The 23,722-nt window shown below is 41.2% G+C and overlaps 5 protein-coding genes across 6 annotated transcripts; 1 reads left to right on the plus strand and 4 right to left on the minus strand.

Moving 5' to 3' along the window:
* Positions 1–2,315: 2,315 nt before the first annotated feature.
* On the minus strand, positions 2,316–6,132 carry LOC137582556 (cytosolic 10-formyltetrahydrofolate dehydrogenase). The gene is made up of 3 exons (XM_068297176.1): positions 5,983–6,132; positions 3,115–5,235; positions 2,316–3,048 (listed from the first exon to the last, which is right to left on the minus strand). Exons 1-3 carry the CDS (start codon positions 5,986–5,988, stop codon positions 2,419–2,421), a joined length of 2,757 nt encoding a protein of 918 aa, XP_068153277.1. The 5' UTR covers positions 5,989–6,132; the 3' UTR covers positions 2,316–2,418.
* A 626-nt stretch (positions 6,133–6,758) lies between these two features.
* Gr39b (Gustatory receptor 39b) lies at positions 6,759–8,026 on the plus strand. Its single transcript, XM_068303495.1, has 3 exons — positions 6,759–7,649; positions 7,733–7,909; positions 7,970–8,026. Exons 1-3 carry the CDS (start codon positions 6,759–6,761, stop codon positions 8,024–8,026), a joined length of 1,125 nt encoding a protein of 374 aa, XP_068159596.1.
* Positions 8,027–8,885: 859 nt separating this feature from the next.
* dtr (defective transmitter release) lies at positions 8,886–13,966 on the minus strand. Its single transcript, XM_068303314.1, has 5 exons — positions 13,752–13,966; positions 13,210–13,679; positions 13,077–13,141; positions 12,818–12,903; positions 8,886–12,758 (listed from the first exon to the last, which is right to left on the minus strand). Exons 1-5 carry the CDS (start codon positions 13,894–13,896, stop codon positions 8,983–8,985), a joined length of 4,542 nt encoding a protein of 1,513 aa, XP_068159415.1. The 5' UTR covers positions 13,897–13,966; the 3' UTR covers positions 8,886–8,982.
* A 343-nt stretch (positions 13,967–14,309) lies between these two features.
* Tsp39D (Tetraspanin 39D) lies at positions 14,310–19,986 on the minus strand. 2 transcript variants are annotated; one of them, XM_068300588.1, is made up of 4 exons: positions 19,831–19,986; positions 16,089–16,204; positions 15,436–16,014; positions 14,310–15,375 (listed from the first exon to the last, which is right to left on the minus strand). In XM_068300588.1, the coding sequence occupies exons 2-4, from the start codon at positions 16,149–16,151 to the stop codon at positions 15,310–15,312; spliced, it is 708 nt and encodes a 235-aa protein (XP_068156689.1). In that variant the 5' UTR covers positions 16,152–16,204; positions 19,831–19,986; the 3' UTR covers positions 14,310–15,309. The 2 variants fall into 2 exon arrangements, with proteins under 2 accessions (XP_068156689.1, XP_068156772.1); XM_068300671.1 differs by having other exon boundaries at positions 16,089–16,207; positions 19,831–19,968.
* Positions 19,987–22,244: 2,258 nt separating this feature from the next.
* Positions 22,245–23,514, minus strand: dimm (dimmed). Its single transcript, XM_068303508.1, has 2 exons — positions 23,336–23,514; positions 22,245–23,255 (listed from the first exon to the last, which is right to left on the minus strand). Exons 1-2 carry the CDS (start codon positions 23,510–23,512, stop codon positions 22,245–22,247), a joined length of 1,188 nt encoding a protein of 395 aa, XP_068159609.1. The 5' UTR covers positions 23,513–23,514.
* Positions 23,515–23,722: the final 208 nt, after the last annotated feature.

Genomic DNA, 23,722 nt, shown 5'->3' on the forward strand with positions numbered 1-23,722 from the left:
CAACCCAGAGTCGACGTCGCCTAACGGCGCCGCAGCACTTGCAGCTGGGAATCGAACCGTTCGGCGGGACTTCGGCGCTGCCGAAGTTGCCGTCGTTAACAGTCCGTCCATGGGTGTTAATACAGCGAGTGGAGAGGGAACGCTGGAGAGAGATTTGCTTGTGGCAATGGGGGCGAGTGGTGAGCGGCGATGGGCTAGGTGACGGAGAAAGCTTTGCATGGAAAAATGCCTGTGTCGGAGCTTTTTTCGCGCTATCGCGGCTTTGCTTTTGGGTTCGCTCATTCGCCCATTGCCGTTGGAATTGCCTATGTGACAGTGACTGAAATGTGGGTGGCGTGGGGGGATGGTCTGCGGCTGGTTTGAAGAGCTTTCTGTCGGCTTTAGCCGTGATTTGCAATTCCCTTTAGTGGCTACAAAACTATGTATATTCTTTCGTGTCAAAGGATGCAGATGACAATAATTACAAAAATACGAAAAACCACAATTTAAATCTTTGAATTTCGTTTGCCCCCTAAATTCTTACTTTTCCCACACGATTTCTAATCACATTCAAAATCCTATCCCTTAGTCTGATTCGGAACTGCTGCACGCCATGGCCGTATGCACTGACTAAATTTCCCTAGTGCATCTCAAACTTTAGTAAATCACTTGCATCTGGCAGTTGGTTTTACTTCTAGATCTAGACAGTGTGCTGTCTTTGTCTCCTCGTCCGGCTGAGCTCATGCGCTGCGCTCTTCCCGAAACCATTTAATTAAATCGGCGCAGGAGGCGGCAAGCGTATTGACTTTCCAATATGGCGAATTCCCACAAATCCTCGCCGTCACGTCTTGCGCACTCTCACTCACTCACTCTTTCTCTCTGCCCCTTCTCTCTGACTCTCTCACTGTAATATAATAATTATTGATTATTTGCTTGTGAACGTTTTTTTTTTTTTTGGCTTGAATGTTGCCGGGAGTATTGGCAAATAAGATGAGAAAAAAATCCGAAGCGAGAGGCGAAAAACTGAGTTTTGGGCCACGTGATGCAACTTTTTATTTGCCGAATAGGAAAATGGAAGCTCGTCTCCAAGTTTTTTCCCCACCATTTGGTTACGTCATTTCTCAGCTGATTTCGGAGTTTGGTTGAAAAAGTGTTATACAACTGGGTCTCAGACATTGTTATACAATTATTGACATCGGGGGAATGGTTTCATCTGAAGTTTACAAACTAACTGAAATCTTTCAATCTTTCTTTTTCTCACCCCTACGCCTTATGAGGCAATAATCCGCCCAAGAAACTTACTTCTTAGGAAGTGTACTGCATTCTTATCCTTATGGACAACTCGTATTTATTATAGCTCAAATCTAGCATGTGCTTTACATAGTAAGAAGTAGACACAAACATCGTTTGGTTTATTGCCATTTTCTGAAATTGTCAAGCCCCAATTAACATAAATCAATCAAAATTACAACCAGAGACAAGTAGAAGGACACGCACACATTAAAGGATGCTGTATAAATTGACACCAAGCGGCATAGTAAATAACAAAGGACCACGGAAGGCACATAACATAATCAATTACAGAATGTGCGACAAACAAAGAGTATGTGTGTGTGAGAGAGAGAGAGAAACGAAGAGAAAGTTGAGGTTTCAAACATGCCGAGTTAATGTGAAAAGCTCGGAAAATTGTTCTGCCTTGAATTGGATACCCGACAACAATGGGCATAGTCGAAATATGGTCACAGAGCCCTTAAGCCTTTAAATAATGTTTGTCAGGATAAAGGAATGAAATCAAGCAGAACTATTCAAGAAAAGGAAAGAAAGAGACGTTAACAGAACTGGGGGAGGAGCCAAGCAATTTGACCCACTTTGGCTGCCAAAAACTTTTGCCAAACCATAAGATGCTATAATTGTCTTGCTGGCAACTAACAGGGGATGTGTGTATATGGAGGAATCCAACTGCAAGTAGTTGTTATAACTACTTGGCTGTTTTCGCAGAAATGGCAAAGTTTAAGTGCCTGACAAGAGCGCGTAGTGGGAGTTTCGTCTTTTGTCTGGCTCGGCTGATGGGACTCGTCAAAGACCTACCGCGGAATCACAACCCAAAACGTGTTATTGAAGGTATCCTCAATAACCAATGGCCAATTATTTCTCTGTGAATCGTTACCTTCTTTTTCATAGACTCTCTTCTCTTAGCAATGTACTTGTGGTCCTAAATTAATATGCCCCATTCTTATTTTGTAGTGCACATAATTCGTGAAAGTCCGACTAAGGACATTTTTAGCGTCCTTGTCGTCGTTGCAAAAATCGATTGCCAAGCCAATCATAATCATGAATTCTGATTGTGCAAGTTTTAATACAATTGTTTATATTGAATAGATAAAATTACGAGTATTTAAATGGTAATACTTAGGTCTAAATGCAATGCCACTCGCTATCTCAATACTCAATTGTCACACACTTGGTCTTGAGATATTCATTAAGAGCCTCCTGACCCAGATCCTTTCCATAGCCACTCTGCTTGAATCCACCAAACGGAGCTGCTACATCGGTCTTATTGTAGACATTCACGAAAACGGTGCCGGCCTCTATGCGATCGGCAAAACTGAGGGCCTTGCTAATGTCCTTGGTGAAGACGCCGCTGGCTAGGCCATATTCAGTGCGGTTGGCCCGATGCATCACAGAATCCACGTCGCTGGCATTGAACTTCGAAATGATCATTATGGGGCCAAACGATTCCTCTTGAGCTATAAACATGTCGTCCTCCACGTTGGTGAAAACAGTGGGCGTGAAAAAGTAGCCTTTAAGATTTGGCACTGGTCCGCCGCCATAGACCAAGGTAGCACCCTCTTCGACTCCCCGCTGACAGAACTCGATAAGCTTATCGTAGTGGGCCTTGTGATTTTGTGGTCCATGGGCAGTCGAGCGGTTCAAAGGATCTCCTATGGTCATGGAACGAAGGTCCTTGACCACACGGCGAACGAACTCGTCATGAATGCGATCCTCAATGAAAAGACGGCCGGCTGCTATGCAGTTCTCGCCCTTGTTGAAGAACACCGAAGACATGCCCTAGTCAAATAAAAATGAATAACAATATTACAAAATAAGTTTAACGCTTCCGAGAGGACTACTTACATGCTTCACTGCTTTGTCAAGGTCACAGTCTGCAAATATGATCAAAGGACTTTTGCCGCCCAACTCCAGAGAGCATTTCTTGAGATTCGAGTCTGCACAGGACTTCATGATGTGCTTGCCAATGGGAGTGGATCCCGTAAAACCCAATTTGCGTACCAGGTGATGGTCGGCAACAGCCTGACCAGCGTCTGAGCCTTTGCCAGGCAGAACATTGATTACACCAGGTGGGAATCCAGCCAAAACAGTTAGTTCGGCGAACTTTAATGCTGTTAAAGGACACGTTTGAGCAGGCTTTATTAGACAAGTGTTCCCAGCCGCTATACACGCAGCCATTTTCCAGGAAAGCATCATCAGAGGATAGTTCCAAGGCGTTACAAGCCCGCATACCCCGATTGGCTCCTTGCGAGTGAATGTAAGCACATTGTTTGGCCGTGCAGGATTGACAGGAATCGTGTTGCCCTGGATTTTGTCACACCAGCCGGCAAAGTACCGCCAGGCATCAATGGACATGCCGATGTGAGTCTTTAAGGCCAGAGTGTAGACAGCTCCTGAGTCTACAGACTCGATCGTGGCCAGCTCTTCTTTGTGCTGTTCCATAAGATCAGCCAGCTTGAGCATTAATTGGCCTCTTTGTCTGGCCGAAACCTGCTTCCAAGCACCATAGAAGGCTTTGTGGGCTGCTTGCACAGCCTTGTCCACATCGGCTGCAGAGGCACAAGCCACCTTGGCTAGTACTTTTTCGTCTGTGGGATTAATAATATCTAGAGTCCGTCCGCCTTCAGCATCCACGAACTCTCCGTTGACAAAAAGCTGGGTTGGGACTTGAATCTCTCGCTTATTTGCGTTAAGAAGGAAACCTTTAAACGGCACTTGTTTTCGGTTTCCTCCAGAGGACGAAGATCCCTGGCGTAAGATCCTAACGAGTTGGTCGAAAAACTCCTCAAAAACAGGAGCCATGAAAACATGCTCGTTTTCGAGTGGCACGTCAAAAGCTTCCTTGACTTCCTCCACAAGGCGCACCACATCCATTGACCCAGCGCCGGCAGCAAAGAAATCGGTCGATGGTTCAATGGAGTCTTTGAGAATCGCTTGCCAAATGGAAGACAGAGCACATTTTTTGGCCAGCTCGTCTTCAGTGAAGTCTTTAATGGGTTCTTGATTCGCCTGCTTAAACCAATCACTGGCGGCAATAACCTTCGAGCCACGTTTCAGTCGACGCACATTCACAAATGCTCCATCGGTTCCCTCAATTAGTAGGCCACCTTCATGAACGAAAGCTGGCTTAGAGAGGCCTTTCAGACGCAGGGGCTGGGCATTTGAGACTGGACCGGCCGAGTACAAATGGGCACCGAACAGGCGCACTTGCTCTTCAACCACTTCACCTCCTGTGTTGAGAACAACCGTGGCTATGGCTCCTGGGACCGAGTCCAAGCCCCTGATGAAGTTCCAAATGCGTACCGCTGTTTGCCCAAGATTTATTACTTGATTTTCTATCTTAAACATGGCCGGATCATAAGTAGCTCCCACCTCAGTCTGTGTAATTTTGTAAGCCTCCCCCTTGGCGACCAAATCCACGGCTACTCCCATTGCCTTGACCCCCTCCGGGTACAGGAATCGCTTGTAAATCGTGTCCAGCGTATCTGTTGGCTCAAGATTTGTTTGACGTGTTAGAAGCAGCGGACCTGTGTCCAAGCCATCATCTGCCCAGAATATACTGAAGCCTGCCACTTCGTCTCCCTCGATTAAGGTCCACGAGATGGCACTGGCACCACGATGCCTTGGCAAAATCGACGGGTGATAGCAGATACTGCCCAAGGCAGCGCCGTCAATCACCTCCATTGGAATAAATTGAGAGCAGTATGGCAAGACATTCAAATTCGCTCCAACAGACGCATATTGCTCGAGAACTTCCGGTATGGCTATGCCCTTGCGGCGCCAGCTGGCGAATTTGAAGACGGGTATTTGATGGGCCTTAGCTGTGGTGGCCAGAATATCCTCGCGATTTCCTTTATCCGGAATGGTAAAGACTCCAACGATTTCAACATTTGGCCGTTCCAAAAATATTTCCAAGACATCAGAGGCAAAATTGCTCTGGCCAATAATGGCTATGCGTAGTTTCAACTATAAGAAAGATAATTACAGAAATAATTAGTATCGGTCGGGGATTTAGTTCTTCAGTTTCACATTCTCTTCTAACTGGAACAAATCATTATCCGGTGTATTCATTAGTTTTCAGACTTATTCTGAATGACTCGACAATAGTTTAACTGACTTTCCCTTTAACTTTTAACAAATTGCCAGGATCATGCCATACACTTCTCGAAGAGTCCTTCAAACAGTTTATATTAATTCTTCGCACTATATGTATATCTGAGTTGAATGTATTCTTCAAAGGCTACAACAATTATACATCGAATAGGACTAGTAATCCGCCATAAATGAAATGATAGATCGATCGGTGACCTACATATTTTGTTTCCAAATGATAACACTGCAAAGCTTTTTACTATGTATATGTACGGTAGGTCGTTGATTTCTTCACCGTGTGCCGATTTTCTTTTAGAATTTTTTCAGAAGACCTTCTCCTACTGAGTGATGTTGTCTTTTATACCCCGAAATAGAGTCACCTTAAAGTTATGTGACATGAGCACTTAGCAATTGGCATCATCAACGAACAATTGAACCTATGACACTACGAAATGGAAAGAGCGATAACAATAAACCAAATTAAAAAGTTAAATAAACATTGTGGGTAAATTATAAACTCAGAAAGTTCCATCCTAGATCGAAGGGGGGGGTCTGATCTTGCGTCCTTTATAAGTATAACTTATTGAATATGAAGAAATATTTTTTTCTAAAAATACTAACAGTCATAATTGTCTGTCACTTGCTCGCGCCTTGCTTTGAAATGTTGTGTGTGGTGTGTTCAGAATTTAATTCACTTTTTGATTATCGCTTTCTGATTAGCCACGATTAGGTTTCACTGAATATTGTTATTAATATTTAAAAGCTAACGTTTAGCCGGCAAACTAGAAACTGAACCTCTGCGAACGTTGGGGTCTCCTATTTATACCCCGCTGGAACTTCCACTACATATTCACAATCGTTGACGTTATCAGCTGTTTCTAAAAACTCTGGGGAATTGTTATTATTGTAGTTCTAGGTAGCGACATACCTAAATAGCTACATTTGTATGTAATCACATATATTTCATAATTAAGTCAAAATAACATCAATGGCAAGGCATGAAGAATTCTTATCAATAACAAACTGCAGCCCAGGCCCCAAAAGTTGCTAGAAACGATCAGTCATGGGAGGTAGATTGCAGTGGTAATCGTATCTCCAGGTGCGGTTACTAAACAGAATTAATCCAATCCATTGAAATCGAACGATATTAAGAATATTTATCAAGCCAATGATGATTCAATTTGGGTGTGATGACGAGGCGTAATCGTTAATTCCATCGTCTGAGTTCGATTTTAAAATACCCTTTATGCTAGTATTCACTTCCGTGCTTGCTATCTCTATTAGTAAGCTAATTTACCTAATTAATGAATTATCTTTTAGTAAAGATCTTTGGGTCATCTGCAAAACTTCATCAGTCTTTCAGTAGGCCCCAGTCGCATTACAACTATTAAAGCAACATGGTATACACCCTCAGTCCTTTCATTAAGTACTTTGGAGTCCTAGGACTGGTGCCGTGGGCAGAGGAACCCTCTCGGCAACTGGCACAGAAGTTGTACACCTTTGCAATTGTTTTGGTGCACATATTTTCTTATATTCTGGCTATGTCGGCGCCCCCGAAAGATTTGGATCTGCCTGTCTCGCAACTGGTCAGTGATATAGTGTTCACTGCCCATATGGTTACCATGTCGGTAATATTGCTTCAAGCCATGTTTCAATACGAAGAGTTTTCCGACTTTTGTATGGAACTTAAGAGCCTGAATTTGCGTTTCCAATGCCAAGTAAAAGTACCAGCAAACAGTTTACCTAGAATGCGCTCTTTAAAGCTACTTTTTCTGGGCGCGGTCAGCATTTTGACGCTGATCCCAGGCATATACATTGGAATAATCACCAACAACTTTGTGGGTTATTTCTTGTATTCCATTGGATCGGTGCTAATTAACCGATGTCAGACCGTTCTACTATTGATCAATGCTGAGCTGTTGACCTTCCATGCTGAACTGTTGTGCCAGCAGCTGCAGCAGATACTCCGCTGTCGCCAGTTGAGATCCACTTGCATCCTGGAAGGGGATTGCCATCGACTCTCCTCCATTGAGTTGCTACTGAGTCTGAAGCAGGTGTACACGCAGCTTTACGGCCTCTACATCCGATTTAATGCTCTATATGGATGGTCGATGCTGTTCATATTCGTGGTTTTGTTCTTGGACTCTACAGTCAATATTTATTGGACGCTCTTGGCTCTTACCGAAGCCTACAGTTATGTCTATATAGGAATAAGCTGTGCCAGCTTTACGCCACAGCTTGTGCTGATTTTTGCTCTTTGCAGCAGTGGAGAGTTCTGTAAACGACAGGTAAATTCATAAATGGATTTAATGCTCACCAACGATTTAACGGGAAACCCGTGTAAAGGTATAAGTATCTATGTCTTACCTAGCATGAGCTGATTGGAAGCCAGATACGTGGTGTGTCCTGCGTTTTGCAGGTGCAAAAACAGCCCGTGCATCAGGGTTACAATGCTCTGGTGGTCGAATTCTCAATGCAGGTGGAACAGGATCCCTTAGTCATCAATGCAGAGGGCTTCATGGACATTGACTATGGTCTGCTCATGTCGGTAGGTATTATAATTAAAGGGAAACTCGTTTGATCCATATCGCAATTCACTTCATTGCAGATTTTCACTGCAATGGTGACCTATTTGATCGTCTTGATGCAATTCGGGTCCTTCTGAAGACTTCTTTAAGAATTTGGAAGCGGCTTGACCGACACCCCAACAATCGCCAACCATATATAAGTCCCCTCAGTACGTGATTTCGATAAGATTATCACAGCAACATTAACCAATTACAAACCCCTTTTATCAACAATTTGTTTATATTTTTGTCACACCTTCCATAAAATAGTATAACAGCTGCAAACCAGTTTACATTTTGTCAACCACGTCAAGTGTTACCAAAAATTGCCTTATCTCTGTGAGCTTAGTAGACCCAAAACTCTCCCAAAGTTGTTTACTGCAAGAAGCACGGCGGCGAAGAAACTGAGAGAGATCTCAGCAAGTACCTGCCCCCAAAAATAAACATCAGACCATTTGAGGGGAATCTGAGAATTAGTTGTCAAGGTCTATTGGGGGGGTACCGAGTGCTACCCAACTGGGATTTGGAACAACAAACATTATATTAATCTCTGAGCACGCATTGGCCAGCTGCTTTGAAGTGAAATTTCATGCATTTCCATTTCGTTCCATTTGGCTTGGGGACGACACATTTTATACTTTGAGGAGTCAGACATAATCAGTGATTATCGATAACCTAGGGACCCAATCTATGAGATTGCCCTCTATATATATATTGGTCTGGGGAAACAAACAGCACAGAAGTGAAACCGGTTCGCCACGATCGAGAAACCGGTTTCAAGTGGTTCGAGATGTGCCAATTTTGATATAAAGTCCAGTCGGGGGCAAAGAAAAAGTCGAGCTAATCTTACTTCTAGTTTGCCACTTTTTTTTTATTAATTTGTTTATAGCCACTTTCTGTTGGGCGGTTTGAACTGGTTTCAATGCTTTAGAGTGCTTATCAATAATTGGTTTGAAATTGTTGGTTTTTGGAATGTTCTTTTATTTACTCAGTTAGATTTACAAAGAATATAGAAATAAACGCAGGTTACAAAAACAAAAAAGACTTAATAAAATTATTTTAACTCATAGGTGACCTGCGCTTCCACTTCGAGCTCCTGGACAACAATATCTCCATCATCATTTAATATTTCCAAATTGCACTCAATTTGCTCAGTCCTAAGTTGCTTCAGCTCGGTCTCTGTGTCTGGGGCTTCATAATAGTCAAGCTTAATCGAATTTTTGGATTGCTCACTGTTTGACGGGACACTATTATCAATACCGTCCCCACTTGCCCCCTCTTCAGTATGATTTGGCTCTTGTGATCTCCCAAGAGGATTTAGCTTAACCAATTCGTTGAAAACGTCTTCATCGTTGTCATCCTCATCATTGCTTTCACAGAAATCTTGCTTCTCCAGCCTCTCCATACTTTCTACATCAATGAATTCATGCAATCTCTTAGCTATCTTGGCCCATTTGACCTTAGCATTTTCCTTGAGCTCAGTTATGTCATCTCCAGGCAACGGCTGTGATACTGAAGATTCTCCATTGTCCCCAGTCATTGGCAAGGCATCTTTTTGATTTTGGTTTTGCTCCGTTTCCTTCTTGGGTTCATCTTCCTTCCACGCATTCTTAAGCTGGGAAAGATCGCGTTTCTCTGCCTCTTCCAGTTCATGCACTTGATGGAAATCTTCACAGTCCGTATAAAAGTATCTCTTAAGCACACCATCGGATAATTTAGGAGGCTCTACAACGGCTATTGGCTCCGGTTCCTCCTCTGACTCACAGTCAGTAGAGCCATCCGACCTATTATCATCATCTATGTTCGAGCTTAGACAAGGCTTGGGTTTGCCAGTGGTTTCGGACTTGTTTAAGTCACTCGATTGATCAGCTAATGGAGTGGGATTTTGCAATTCCTCCTTCTTATCACTGATGACCACCTCTTCCGTTGAGGAGTTCACGTTTGACTCCGAGGAATTTGGGATAGCTTCAGTCTGGTCGGTACTCTGAGTGACGACTTCTGCTTGGCTCTTTCTCTCGTATAGTTTACACCCACCCACAGTCAACTGTGCAGAGTGCTCATCTTTTTCGTCAAGGCTAGCCACCGCTTGCGCTTGTCTTTCCCGCTCTTCTTGCTCCTTCATGCGTTCCATCATTTTCCTGAGCAGCTCATTTTCTTCATCCAATTTAGCTTTAGCTGCTTCCGATATATTCTCATCCTCATTTTCCTTTGGCAAGAACTTTTCCAGCATTTCACGTTCTTCGTTACTTAATTCCAACTGAGTGGACCCGGACTTCATGCAGGACTTTAGTTCGTTGTAACTACGCATGCATTCGGTAGCTGCTTCGACTTCGTCGAAAACTTTTACCTTCTCCAAATCAAGCTTCTGGAAGAACTCAGAGTCGATGGAACCAAAAGTCTCGGTGGGGAAGGAATAGAATTCTTCCGATTCCGCATCAAATTCTTCGGTTATCTGATTACGGAGATTGCGTTCCATTGCCTCGGCTACCAAATGTTCAGCAGACTTGCGAGGCTTCGGCTCATACGGCGTTGTCCAGATACCTCTGGATACATGTTTGTCATCGTCTTCGTGATGTTCTTCACTGGCCGTGTCATAGGCGTCATCGTCATCACTGTCACTTACCAATGCTGGTGGTGCCGGTAGCTCTTCCAGTTCCCCAGTGTCCTTTTTAACGACCACTAAACGATTATCTACCACATCCAAAGTATCATCATATTTTTCTTTCTGGGCGTAGCAGCGAGCAGCAGATGCGGCCACCCGTTGCTTACGGCTCTCCTCCTCTTTAGCCAATTGCGCATCTAAACTCTCGGGAGTATCCTTGTTAAACTCGTGTATTTGTTGAGAAGACAAAAGCTCTTTGGCTGCTCTAATTTTGTCCGCACACGTAGAGGTCTTACGTCCCAGCATCGTGGGATTCTTGAGGTCTGATACATGTGTTAAAAAATCCCCAAAGGCGTCCAGGCATTCCCTTACAGATTTTCCCTTAGCAGGATCTTCTAGTTCGGGCAATACTGGTCTCTCAACATTTGGGCGGGTCGAGTAGCTGAATTCGTCATCTGATTCAATAGGACCAAACTCCAAGCGTTTGGATTCGTTACATTCTAGCTCATCGACTACATCAGAAGGAAGAGTTTGACAGATCTTTGCTGCTTCTGAATCTACAACAGTAACGATTTCAACATTTGACTCTATGTTGTACGTTGCCTCAGTTTCATCTTCGAGTTCTTGCAAAAGTTTTCTTAGGGACTCCTCTTCCTTAGCCAACTTGCCTTCCATCTGAATACAAATCTTCTCCGCGGCCTCCGCACTAGTGTCAGACATTGATTGTCTATCGTTATCATTGCCATTCTGTGACAGACTTAACTGACGCAAAGACTCTTCCTGTGGCCATTGATGGCTGGGTATATCGTGGCCCGAACCGAAAACCCGCTTTGGTACATCATCTGTCGCGTCATCTAAAGCTTTTGCAAAGGCCAGATCTAATTGGTCGTCATTGTTTACCGTACATTCTTTTGCACCCTCGTCAGTTGCTGATGCGTTGAGCTTATCTTTCGTTTGTTTCTCTGCCTCACGTCTTTCGATAAATTTCTTACGTCTCTCTTCATGCTGCTCGTTTAAGAGTCGCGACTCGCCATCGCATTGGTCTTCTTCACTCTCATTAGTATCGCTTTCAACTGGTTCAACGGGGGACTCCTCTATGCCCCTTAACTGGTCGGTAGCTTCTATTAGCTCTTGGAGATCGTCATCCAAATAGCTAGCCATTTCTTCCATATCGTGAGCACATTTCTCAGTGGCATCAAGGCAGACTTTCTCGAATTCCAATTGGTTCATGGATTTGGGTACTAAGCTTGATTCATTGTCAAAATGAGAGACGCTTCTTTGTGGATTATTTTCTTCACAACAGAACTTGGCCTCAAGTTGAAAGTCAGTCGTAAGTTTGCCGAGCGATTCAGATTCTGCAAAAGATTCGGACTCAAACTTTTTGTACATATCGTCGATGAACTTAGATTTAATTTCCTGCGGAGTGGGACTTTCTTTGTCAATGCTGTGGTCTTGAGCGATTGCTTTAATAGCCAGAGACGTTCGCTCTAGTTCAGGACCATCATCGCTCTCTGAATCGCTGCTCAGTTCAGGCAGTCCTTTTAATTCAGAGGAGGTTTCATTTAATGCTGTAGGTTCGGACTCGGGTGTTTTACAGGACACATTTGTTCCAATTTCTGAGTTCGCATTGCATACTTTTTTAAGTTCAGATGATGTATTAATATCTTTTGCTTCTTTGTTTTCACTTTCAACATTTGCTTCTACTTTATATTTATTTGATTGTACGTCCATTTCATTAAGTTTACCCTCCTCGATAAGGATGCGTTTCTTTTTCGGATTTTCTTCTCCAAAAGAATCTTGACTGTGATCTTTTTCCGGATCCGTTTCGTTTACAATTTCAGCTAGTTCTTTTTTTTCAGCATCCGTATTTTTGACAAGTTTTTCAATGCTTTCCATATCACCTCCTTCAGCTTCATACAAAACCTTGGGACGCCCTTCTAAGCGTTGTACCCGAGGATTACTTAACTGCTCTGCCATGTGATCGGCAAACGAGGAAGCGCTCTCATTATCTGCGCTTGAACTTGAGCTAGTCGAGCTATGCTCTGATTTCGCTTGTTCCCCTGAAACTTCATCCCATGTATCATCGATAGTGCCGTTTTCCAATTCAGCTCTTTTCCTACTATTCTCGGCGCATTTATTTTTTGCCTCTTCAGCTTCCGAATCACTCGACGTTATATATGGGACCTGTTGATCGGCTGGAAGATGTTTGTTTCGCATTCGAATGGTGCCTTAACGAAATATTGAAAACTGAATAATCAAACTTCATATTGGAAAAAATAGTACTTACAATTGACGCTATCGCGAGTTTTACGGCGTTCCTGGCGATTCCAACGCTTGTTTTCCTTTCGTTCACCCTCGTACCCTTCACGTTTCCTGGAAAGAAAGAGAAATCGTCTGGTCTAGAGATCGGGTTGGATGGGATATGCTGATTATAAATATAGACAACACTTCCTTTTGACTTTTTCAAATGATGTAAGATACCATTTCATGCCATGGCTTATTTCTAGAACTGTAAGGATTTTCAGGTATTGAGAGTAAATGCTTACCAGGCTTCAGCACAAGCACGATCACGCGGAAATACTGGACGACTGTCCAAGTAGGTAAGCTCCTTCTGCAAAATTGAAAAAGAAATAAAATAAGATAATGACCTTTGACAGCTTCTTATAATCCATTACATACACAAGCCAGTATCAAAGTCTTTCGATATTGCGGTATTCGGGAAACCACGGGGTTTCCCTGCAAAACCAAGACCTTCAAATTCGGCATCTGCTCGAATATTTTCACCACCAAGATGTCGTCTATACGATTATTGGATAGATCAAGTACGGACAAGTTTTTACATTCCACTAAGCCCGATAAGCCTTCACTATCCTTAAGATAATTTGAAGATATATTTAACGTATTTAAAACTGGCAGAATCTCACTGCCAATATTCTCAATTTTACGAATATGATTCGAACTAAGATTAAGAGTGTCCAGCTCCGGGCAATACTTTAAATTTTCGATTGTAGTAACGAGATTGTTCTGCAGAAAAAGGCATTTCAGTTTGCTTTGTTGCTCCAGACCCTGAATCTCCGAGATGGCATTGCAGTCCAACCACAGGCACTTCAGCTCTGTGTAGTCCTCCAGACATTCAATGTATTGATAGCCTGAAATAGAGTTCAAACAGCATTGCATAAGTACCAACATCCTTCAAGAATTGTTGAACCATATGTATGTACCTTGGAAGTGCAGATATAGCACGTCATTCAAACGCGGCGTTTGATACAACTTGTCTCGCTTGCACAATTCCTTAAGGCCTTTGGCGGTTATCCGATTTAAACCGGTCACTTCCTTGCGCGCCATTGTCTCGGCACTCTTAGACATATCTTCTAAGTCAATTTCACTGATTTCTGGAATTACTTTTGACGCTTCACTATTGACGCAATGGCGGCCGTTTGCTTTTTTTTTTTTTTTTTCCTATTGAACAAACAATAACGAATGGGTATGCATTTGGTTGGCAGGCAACCGTTTGTTTCTAATACAAGGGCGTATTGATGGGAGTGCACGGCCATGGTCCACGGCAAAGCGATCGCATTTCTGTCATAAATTCCATACATAAATACAGGGTATATATGCTGGTTCCTAGGATCAGCCACTCGTAATTAATCTGCGGTAACATCATCAATTGCTGGCAATGGTAAGCAAACGGATTGACTTGAATATTAATGATAATGATATGCCTTTTGGCAGGGGTCTGAGAACTCATTGATAGTCAAATCTGCCTGCTTATCCTCCAATTTCATTCATCTGATTTAAAATTGTTTATTTAAGTTTCTTTCAGTGCTGCACAGTTGTTTTAACACAGATTCGAAATACAAAAAATGCACAAATGTTTACATAATAAATTGCTTAATTGGTTACGACAATTTTGGATTTACTTTATGCTTGTTGTGTAACATTGATTAATTGTTTATTTATATTTGTGATCGTCCATAAAATCGCATTAGTTAAAGCCTCGGGATACATACAATACGATATCTATAATAATTGTAAATTGTTCGATTCAAAATTGTAAATTCGACTTTGAAACAGTTTTTGGACTCGGTTCCAAGTATGTAATCATTTGCCTCTTATATTGCTTGTGAAAACAACTGGTAATATCAATCTTCAATGGTTCTTAAATTGTGTACAGATTGCATGTGTGGCGATAACAAATATTTTTGGGTTTACATGATATACATACAATATAAAAGGACAATAATATAGCTTCTTTAAAAACGAATATATAATGGTGGGATATGTTTTGGTATTTGGTTCAGCTAGGGATACACATACTACAAGTTATATAAATGTATACATTTATGTATAGATTCTAAATGCTTATAAAAGTTCTTACAAGGACACTTGCACGCTTTTGTGGAATTTATGAAATCTCGATGAGGTTGATAACCTGTTTGGTTTTATGTAGGTATGTATATGAAGGTGAATATGAGAGCTAAGTCATTATGTACGATTTGGGAATGGGACTAAGGAATGCTGAAGAACTTAACACAATTAAGAATAATATTGGGAGTGATAATGGTAAATGATGTATAATAAATGTTTGAGATGTTGATACTCAGTTCACTTTGCTAGGGATATAAATGTTGAGTTTGTAAGTTATTCATTTGGGTGTGTAATAATGTGTACATGGTTTGTTCTGTTACTTAGACGACAACGATATTTCGTATGCATACGACAAATCTACAAACTACAAAAATTTATTAAAGTCGACAGACGGGATCATCGCTTCGAGTCCTAAACGTGATCGTAGCTTCGGCGAAACGACCGATACAAGCAACAGGCGAAGAGTATGGTAAGCAGCTGCAAACGAGGGAAACCATTAAAGAAGATAATAATATAGACTTTGAGTAATGTATATACCTGAATACCCGCTACTGCCAACACTACGCCAGCCAATATTAGGGTCTTGGAATCCAAAATACTCAACAGCCTCTTCAGACAGCCCTCTTGAGCAGCATGGACCACGGTGCACTCCTTGGCCTCGTTCAAGTTAATGATGGTGCAGCAAGCTGCTGGCAAAGTCTTGTTCGGAAAGATGGTCTCCCAATCGGCGGGCCCGTAGGTGCCACAGCAATCCAACTCCGTTTGCAGCAAGGTCCAGGCATCGCGATAGTCTTCTCGTTCTTTGTAATGCTTCATTGTCATGTTGTATTGGGTTTCCATCAAATGGGGCAGATCCGAATGCTTAATGTAACCGGCAATGCTTAGGCCAATTTCGAATAGGAAGATCACCACGGCCAGAATGGCAAAACTAAGAATCATGCAACTGCTCTCTTTCAGTGCTCCACAGCAGCCGAGGAAACATATGATGGCCACAGCGGCGCCGACAATCATCAGTATGATTGGCGCAGTCCAAATGTGATCACTCACAAAGTTCGAATAATGAGCATAGTTCAACTGGACCATTCCACCCACCAGAAAGATGAGCAATCCAGTGAGCTAAAGCAACAAGATAACAAATAAAAAAGTGTTAGTACAGTAGAAGGGTGCATGTATTATCGGACTGTACTCACTGCGAACAAAAGGTTGCAAAAAAATGTTATGTACTTGACACATGTCAGACCTCCGGATGCCATTTTGAGCCAAAACTTTTTCAGAACTTCGTGTCGCTAGGCCTTGTGCTTTGATTCTGCTAAAAGAAATGGGTGAAAAAAAGGTAAAAACGAAATATGAATCAATTGACCAACGGTCACACATCAATCAATAAAATGGTCAACAACAACCACTCACACACCAACACACCCACACCCACACACATGAAAGCACAAAAGAGATACAAGTGTTCCCAAGCCAACCCCCAAAATCATAACACGCAAGTTTGTCTCCATTTCTGCCATTCCCTATCATGTCTGGCCAGGGATTAACCCTACGATTTCTCCCTCGCTCTCATGAAACACCCCCTTGAACGCAAGGCGGCAAGTTGTGGATGCATTCTGTCCGCTTTTCCTTTCTCAGCTTGGCCTAGTTTTAGGCGCATTATTATTTGTTATTACATTTTATTGCTGAACAAGGGGCGCGAGGGCACGTTTTTAGGTACAAGGACGACCAGCCTTTGATGTGTGATTTAACCAATGTGCTCTTTAAATCGATATGCCCTGATGAAACCAAAGAGGTGCAGTTGGACGAAACTGCTGTGGGCATGCTTTTACATTTTTAATAAACTTTGCAAAAAGTAGTCCACAGTTGCAATTATACTAATAAATGATAATGTGACTGGGTGTCCTAGTAAATTAAATCGGTTAACATTCAGACTTTGCGAATATTTTGGCATTAAATTCACATTATGTGAACAATACTCTTCAACATTTACTATTCTCGATTATCCATCATAACCAAAAAAAAGTCCCTCACTTTAAAGGGACCATTCTGAATGGATTAGGCCAAGTCACTTGGTTTTCAGCTATGACCTATTTAAAACCAGTTTGTAAATATAACGGTAGAGGAAAAATATTAAGGAACAATTAATAAATTTCTCAATTTTTTATGCTTTTTGAAAAATATTTTGTATATATTCATGTAGACACAGTGCCGAATTTGGTTAGCTTCTTGACTGTTGGATTTTATTCAACACCTTTTATTCGGCACGGACAGACTGAACACCGATTGAGCTTTGGATCAGGATTACAAATAAGCAATTAGTTGCTTTAATGGATTATACACAGACCGACACAAAAAGATGGACTCGACTCAGCCATTAATGACTTCAAAAGTACAACATTTGGTAAACGTATTTAGACAAAAAAAAAAAAACACTATTTTTGCATATTATAAAATAAATTAAGTAAGTCGCAACGTTGCTCATAGCAAGCATCTGCTACCGCCCTCATAGTTAGCATTGTGACAAAGGGTTATTGACTATTTTTAGTCCGAAGTAAAACATATTTAACGAGAGTCGGAAAATTTCAAATTGCCAAAAGTTGTTAGGATCGGACATACATATTTGATTGGTAAGGCCTGATCTCTTAAATTGCTGTAAGTTTACATTACTTTATACACTTGCAAAAACGTTTTTTAATTCGGTCAGAGGTGAGCAACGCATAGAAGAAAGCATTTCCGACCATACAAAGTATAAATATTCTTGGTCAGCACGACGAGACGGGTTGTAATCTGTCTGTTCGTCTGGATCAACACAAACTGCTCTTAGACCGGACAAGATACAGTGCTGAAATGTGGCTTCTGTATGTCGGATTCAGCTGGATCGGACCACTATATCAAACACATAGCTTCCCTAGAACGCTAAGTCTAGCGTTTTAGGCGCATTATTATTAAGAAATTAGATAATATGAAAGAGCAATATAAAAAAACCTGCAAAGTTTTTGTAGTTTGAGTTTTTTGTTAATCTTAAGCTTAAAATGAAACGAAATTATTGGAAATACATATATATGTACATCCATATATGTATGTACATACATACATATGTATATTTCCAAGTTACTTGAGAAATTTAAATTAAATTTTTAACACCAATTGTTCCTCTTAAACTTGAAAACATAATAATTTTCACCATACAGGAAACTCTGTAATAAAAACAAAACTATTCTGTTTGGAGTGTTACTATCTAAAATTCTATAAATCGGCTGGGTTTCAAGTATTATATATGTATGTATGTATGTATGTATTGTAGCCCGTGGTTCACTTAGTCCGTGAGTCATGAATAACAGCTGCACTGACCTGGGCCTTACCATAACTATACAGTTTTTCTTGATATCTAACAAATTATGATAACGATCACATGAACTCTTCAATTAGGAAAGGTCGCTGTACCAATTAGCTGGACAAGAAAAGTGTCTTATGTGGCAAAAGCTAGCAACAAAATCGATCGATTTGAAATTGTGTCAATACAAGTTGTTAACGACTCTCGTATCGGGCTATTGGGACACTTTGATTGAATGGAGGAAAAACTGGGCGAGTGAAAAGTTTCACCTGTTCGCGTGGTTCAACAGGGACACAATATGCAGGACATCCACTCACGCGTAAACGAACGATAACAACGCCTTGGATTTTCATATATGTATGTATGGGTGCACATACTATTTATGTATGTAGGTACGTCAATACGTTCATTCATACAAATGTGTATATACATACATGTGTGGGAACACTGGTGCGTAACCAGCGAAAAACATGGATTTTGAATCCCTTTTGCCTTTGCAAATTCGAGCAGGGTCAAGTCGGTGTTTGTAGCTTTGGAATGTAGAGTCTTCAACTATGTGTGTATATACTACACAGGTAAACATACGCTTTCTAACATTATTACAACTGAGGATCTCAAGGATCAAGCATCTTTGTACCGTTATGACCAATATTTGTAATAACTAATATACATGTAGTTTTTTTTGTACTGTCTTTTCAATCCATATACATGCATAACTATGTTGGTGCATTTTAGCCAGGTTTTGTACCACTATGGAATGCCTATATCCGTTGCATTTGTTGTCTTCTTATTCCCCATTCCCACCATACATGCCACTGGTTAAGAGTTGGGGCAACGAACAAAATTGGAGTGGTATGATGATGGTTAGTAGAACTGGACGACGTCAATAAGCCAAGTGGGGCCCACTATGCATGTGTGTGTGTGTTTGTGTGCATAATGATACGCTTACATTGCGTGCCATCAACTAATTCCGGAAATCTATCCGTGGGCATGGCTAACGGGAATAAGCTAGGAATATTCACCAGTCCAACACTGCCACCTATCACTCACTCTCCCTCTCTTTTATTATACTGACTGACCATTGTGCTATTTTTATACATCGCTGGGGAAAATGGGCAATCGGAGATGAAATTAAAACGCAAAAGACGAAAGTGTCAAAATGCACAATAAATTTTAAAATCCAAACAAAGCAGCGGCCACAGCAGCATCAAAGGGTTAATAAACTGAAGGGAACTCAAGCGGCAAGACAAGACTAGGCGACTAGGCGCACTAACACAAACGAAACTTTATAAATTTATGTATGCATCAACATTTCGTTTGTTTATTATTTCTTAAACATTGTAAAGCTGTAGTTGAAAAAGGAATTTCTAGTTCAGTTGTGTTCAACTAGTTTTCCCCACAAAAAATCACAGGTAGAAAAGCAAGACAAAAGGCCACAGAAAAGTAGAACGGAAGCAGGGGGTGAACCTGAAAGACAGTGAAATAACTGCACACACCTTTCCCTTTCGCACACACATAAACGGGGTTGTTAACAACCAGCGACTTCACCTTTATACACCTTTTTTAATATTAATGCACACAATATCGAAATAATTACGAACCAATTATACTCCAGTACAGCGTTCAATTCAAGTTAAGCCGTTACTTGTTAAGACAGACTATGCCGCCGACAGAGAGACAGACGTTGTGTTGTTTTTTTGAATTCTAATCAGATTCAATTCGCTCGGGCTCTTAAATGCAACAACAACCATTAAATATTCGCTGTAAAAAAAAAACAGAATATTCGCCGTAAAAATTGAAGACTTGCCGTAAAAATTGAATATTCGCCGTTCGCCCTAGAAAAAGGAGTGTGGCAAAACGAAAAATAAGTGCTGGAAATTATGCAAACTTAGCGTTGCCAGATGCGTCGTTTTTAATAACAAACAAGCGCCATTTTCAAATTACTGCTGGTAAAAGAAAGATGGGTGGATATAATATCAGCACAGTATATAACCACCAGGAAATTAAACAAATAAATGCATAAGGCATTTTATGACCACTCAAAACAGCAATATTGTGAATGAGTTCCAATAAATTTGGAAATAATGATTTAGATTGTTAATATTAATTTCTATACCATGCTCCAATTAAGTAAAATGGTACATTTAAGTCTCCGAAATGTATTTAACAGGCAGAAAGAAGCTTTTTCGACTCCATAAGTCAATATATCCGTTCTTATGAACACCTAGATCTCGGAGACTATAAACTCTTAATGAAGTAAACATGAACATCTGATGAATGGCCGAGTGTTGAGAGCTAGAGCCATAAAATTTTACTGTAGACTAATATGTGGGGTCCACGCAAAAGCAGATGGAGTGGTCGTCAATATTTCATTGCAATTTCGCAATACTCACAGGCTGTCTCGGAGTCTTTCTTGAGGTCATCATCTCATCTATAACAAATTGCATCTCCGCATCCGTATCGGGCATAAAACAACATTCAAGAATTTATGAGTTTTGTTTTTATTTATTTAATCGTTTTGTCATGCATCTCTTTACAAAGATAGAGTAAACGTATTCACGAATTGATCGATGTACCTACATACATATGCACATATAGGGATCTTCGTCAAATTGTTGTACACACCAAATGCTCATTAATAAGTTAAGATCAGGATTAACTTTATTTACAATACGAGTAAGACGATTTCAATTTATTTTAGTATTTAGTATCATATAAATGTATTAAGTATAATATGTATATAATAGACTTGATTTTTTCTTTTTTTTTTTTTTTGGTTTGGGGAACATTTACAAATACATACTAAACATCTATATTGCAATCGATTTTCGAAATTTTTTATTCATTACGTTCCCTTTTCTGTGCTCAACAGAACAAAATTTGACTAGATTGACTCGCTACCACTTTGTTTCCCGTATTGCTCACTCCGGCTGGGCCCTGCAAAATGGAAGTGAAACATTGGCCCAGCCGGCCACACCGACTAACCCAGAATACCAAATCTCAACTAATCAAACATAATCAACAAGCTTAAGAGGTGACATCCACCCTAACTACTATTTTTCACTTAATTATTGTTAAGACCCAAGCATCTACGCATACACGCATACACGTACATATATACATATGTATGTATTTATGCGAGTGTGTTTGTGTGCGTCTACCCACTGGGTGCTGCTATTTTTATTACTGTTTACCGTTAGAACGTCACTGCGCCCCATTATTGTATCTTTCTCTCGTTGTTGTCGACCGCTTCGCCGAATACAGTGGGATACTCTCTCCCCACAACGGAAGTGTGCCAATTTCAATACGTTGTGTGTTAATTGTTTAGCTGCCCTCTCCGACTCTCTCACGCCTTCTCGCTCTCTGCTTTTCGTCCTTGCCTTCGCCATTGGCGGCAGCATTACGTCTATAGTAAATTTCAAGTGCATTAAAAAGATCATGGGTGGTAAATTAACTTGGTGTCGCCAGGGTTGCCATTTAACGTTAATTGATGCCTTCGGTTTTTGTTGCTATTGCTGCCAATTATGCATGTATGTATGTATGTATGTGTGCACTACTACTACATCCACTCGCACAGCTTTGGATCGAGTTTCAGTTACTAGCTTTAATTACACTTTTTCTACGTTTGGTGTTTCATTCGTCCGTTTCTCGACTCTTAGATTATTATTAGCTTTATATAACAACATGGATAATTGCATTATGTGTATTTTGATGGTACGACTTAAACCCAAGACCCAACTTTTTGCTAAACTCATATTAATAATCCTAAGAATTTATATTATAATTTTCTGATATACTTATTATGGTGAGTTCTATGAGGGTAAAGTTATTTTAGGTATATGTATGTATACATAGAGCTGGAACTAAGTTACACAATTAAGTCTTACTGTATGCCATTCCATTCCCATAGATTCTTAAATTTTATCTATATTTTATCTGCATTTTTTTGTTTTGTTTTGTTTTTTAAATTCTATCCATTTACCACAGACCAAAATTCAAGCCTTCGTCGCTGTTCTTATAGAAATTCTCGAAAAGGTTCATCGAAATTATCATTGACATCTACGAAAGGTCCTGCTGAGCCATTAGCCACTCCTCCAACTGTAGGTGAGCCATTGAGTAAGAGCGTGGGCTGCTGCTGCTGAGAATTCTGCTGGGGAAGCATTAGGTTCGGTGAGGTCGTAGGTCCCATTAGGGAATGACCATGCATAGTTTGCTGCGGTTGTTGCTGTTGTTGTTGTTGTTGTTGCTGTTGATGATGATGATGTGCTGAGTGATGGGATGTTTGCTGCTGATCTAGTGGCGTTTGCATATTGCATATTGGTTGCGGCGTCTGAAGACTCTGCATCAGGAGGCTCCCATCTGTGGCTGCCAAAATGGCACAATCATATGCACCGGCTACGGGACCGCTATTGGCCAACGCGTCATCAAAGCAAATCGAGGAAGCGGCATTGGTGGGATTGCCAGTGCTGTTTGTTCCTCCGTTGGCCTCCGCCGTTAAACTGGACAGCAGGACTCCACCCACTGCTCCGCCATTGAGTTCCATGGCAGCTGCTTCTTCATTCCGTTTGGACAGTATAATGTGCGTCAAATTGATTATGTAATTCTTGGCCAAAGTTAGTGTCTCGATCTTTGATAAACGTCGCTCCATTTCCACATGGGGAATGACCTCTCGCAGAGACTGGAATGCATCGTTGAGACTGTGCATTCTCATGCGTTCCCTTTCGTTCGATTCCAAACGACGCAAGTTCCTCTCCTTGGCATTTAAAGCTCCTTTCCGGCGCCGATTCGAATTGGAATTTGAGTTCCCGTTGCAGTTGGAAGAGTTTGCATTGTTCGGTAAAAGGCTAGACTGTTGGCGGGTACGGCTCGAGGGTCTTGCATTACTCTGGGAATTACCTTGTAGGTTGGAATTATTGTTATTGTTGGTACTACTCCCACCCCCATTGCTGCTGCCGCCTCCGCCACTTGTGTCGTCGCTTTGTGAACTCGAATCGGTCATCTCCAGATCATAAGTATTATTGCTTAACTGCGAACAGAGGAGAGAGAGAGAGAGAGAAATAAAGAGATTGGAGAAATGTAACGCAGCAAAGGATTCGATTGTCTCACCTGTGAAGTTCGTCGTGTTGCTCGACGGACAGGTCTCGAACTTCTTTCCGCCGATTCCGGCGATAGCCCATTATGTCCATCTGTATTATAGTTGTTGTTATTGTGATGAAGTTGTTGCTGAAGCTGCATAAAGTCATGACTGCCAATCAGCTCTGTTAACTGCGTTGCATCCATCATTGTACGTGTATCCAGGCTAGACGCGACTGTACGAGTAGACACAAATTTAAATAACAAAGTCTAATCACAATAAATCGTAATAGCTACTAAGCGATGACTATTCCATCGTTTATCTTTGGCAATTTCCTTTTCAGATGAACTAAAGGATATTAATTCATTTTGCCATCAGCTACCAAGAAATAAAATAGGTCTCTATTCTCTCTGCATATA

Source organism: Drosophila tropicalis, unplaced genomic scaffold, assembly GCF_018151085.1.
Source record: "Drosophila tropicalis isolate 14030-0801.00 unplaced genomic scaffold, ASM1815108v1 contig_1009, whole genome shotgun sequence".
NCBI classification, from domain to species: domain Eukaryota; kingdom Metazoa; phylum Arthropoda; class Insecta; order Diptera; family Drosophilidae; genus Drosophila; species Drosophila tropicalis.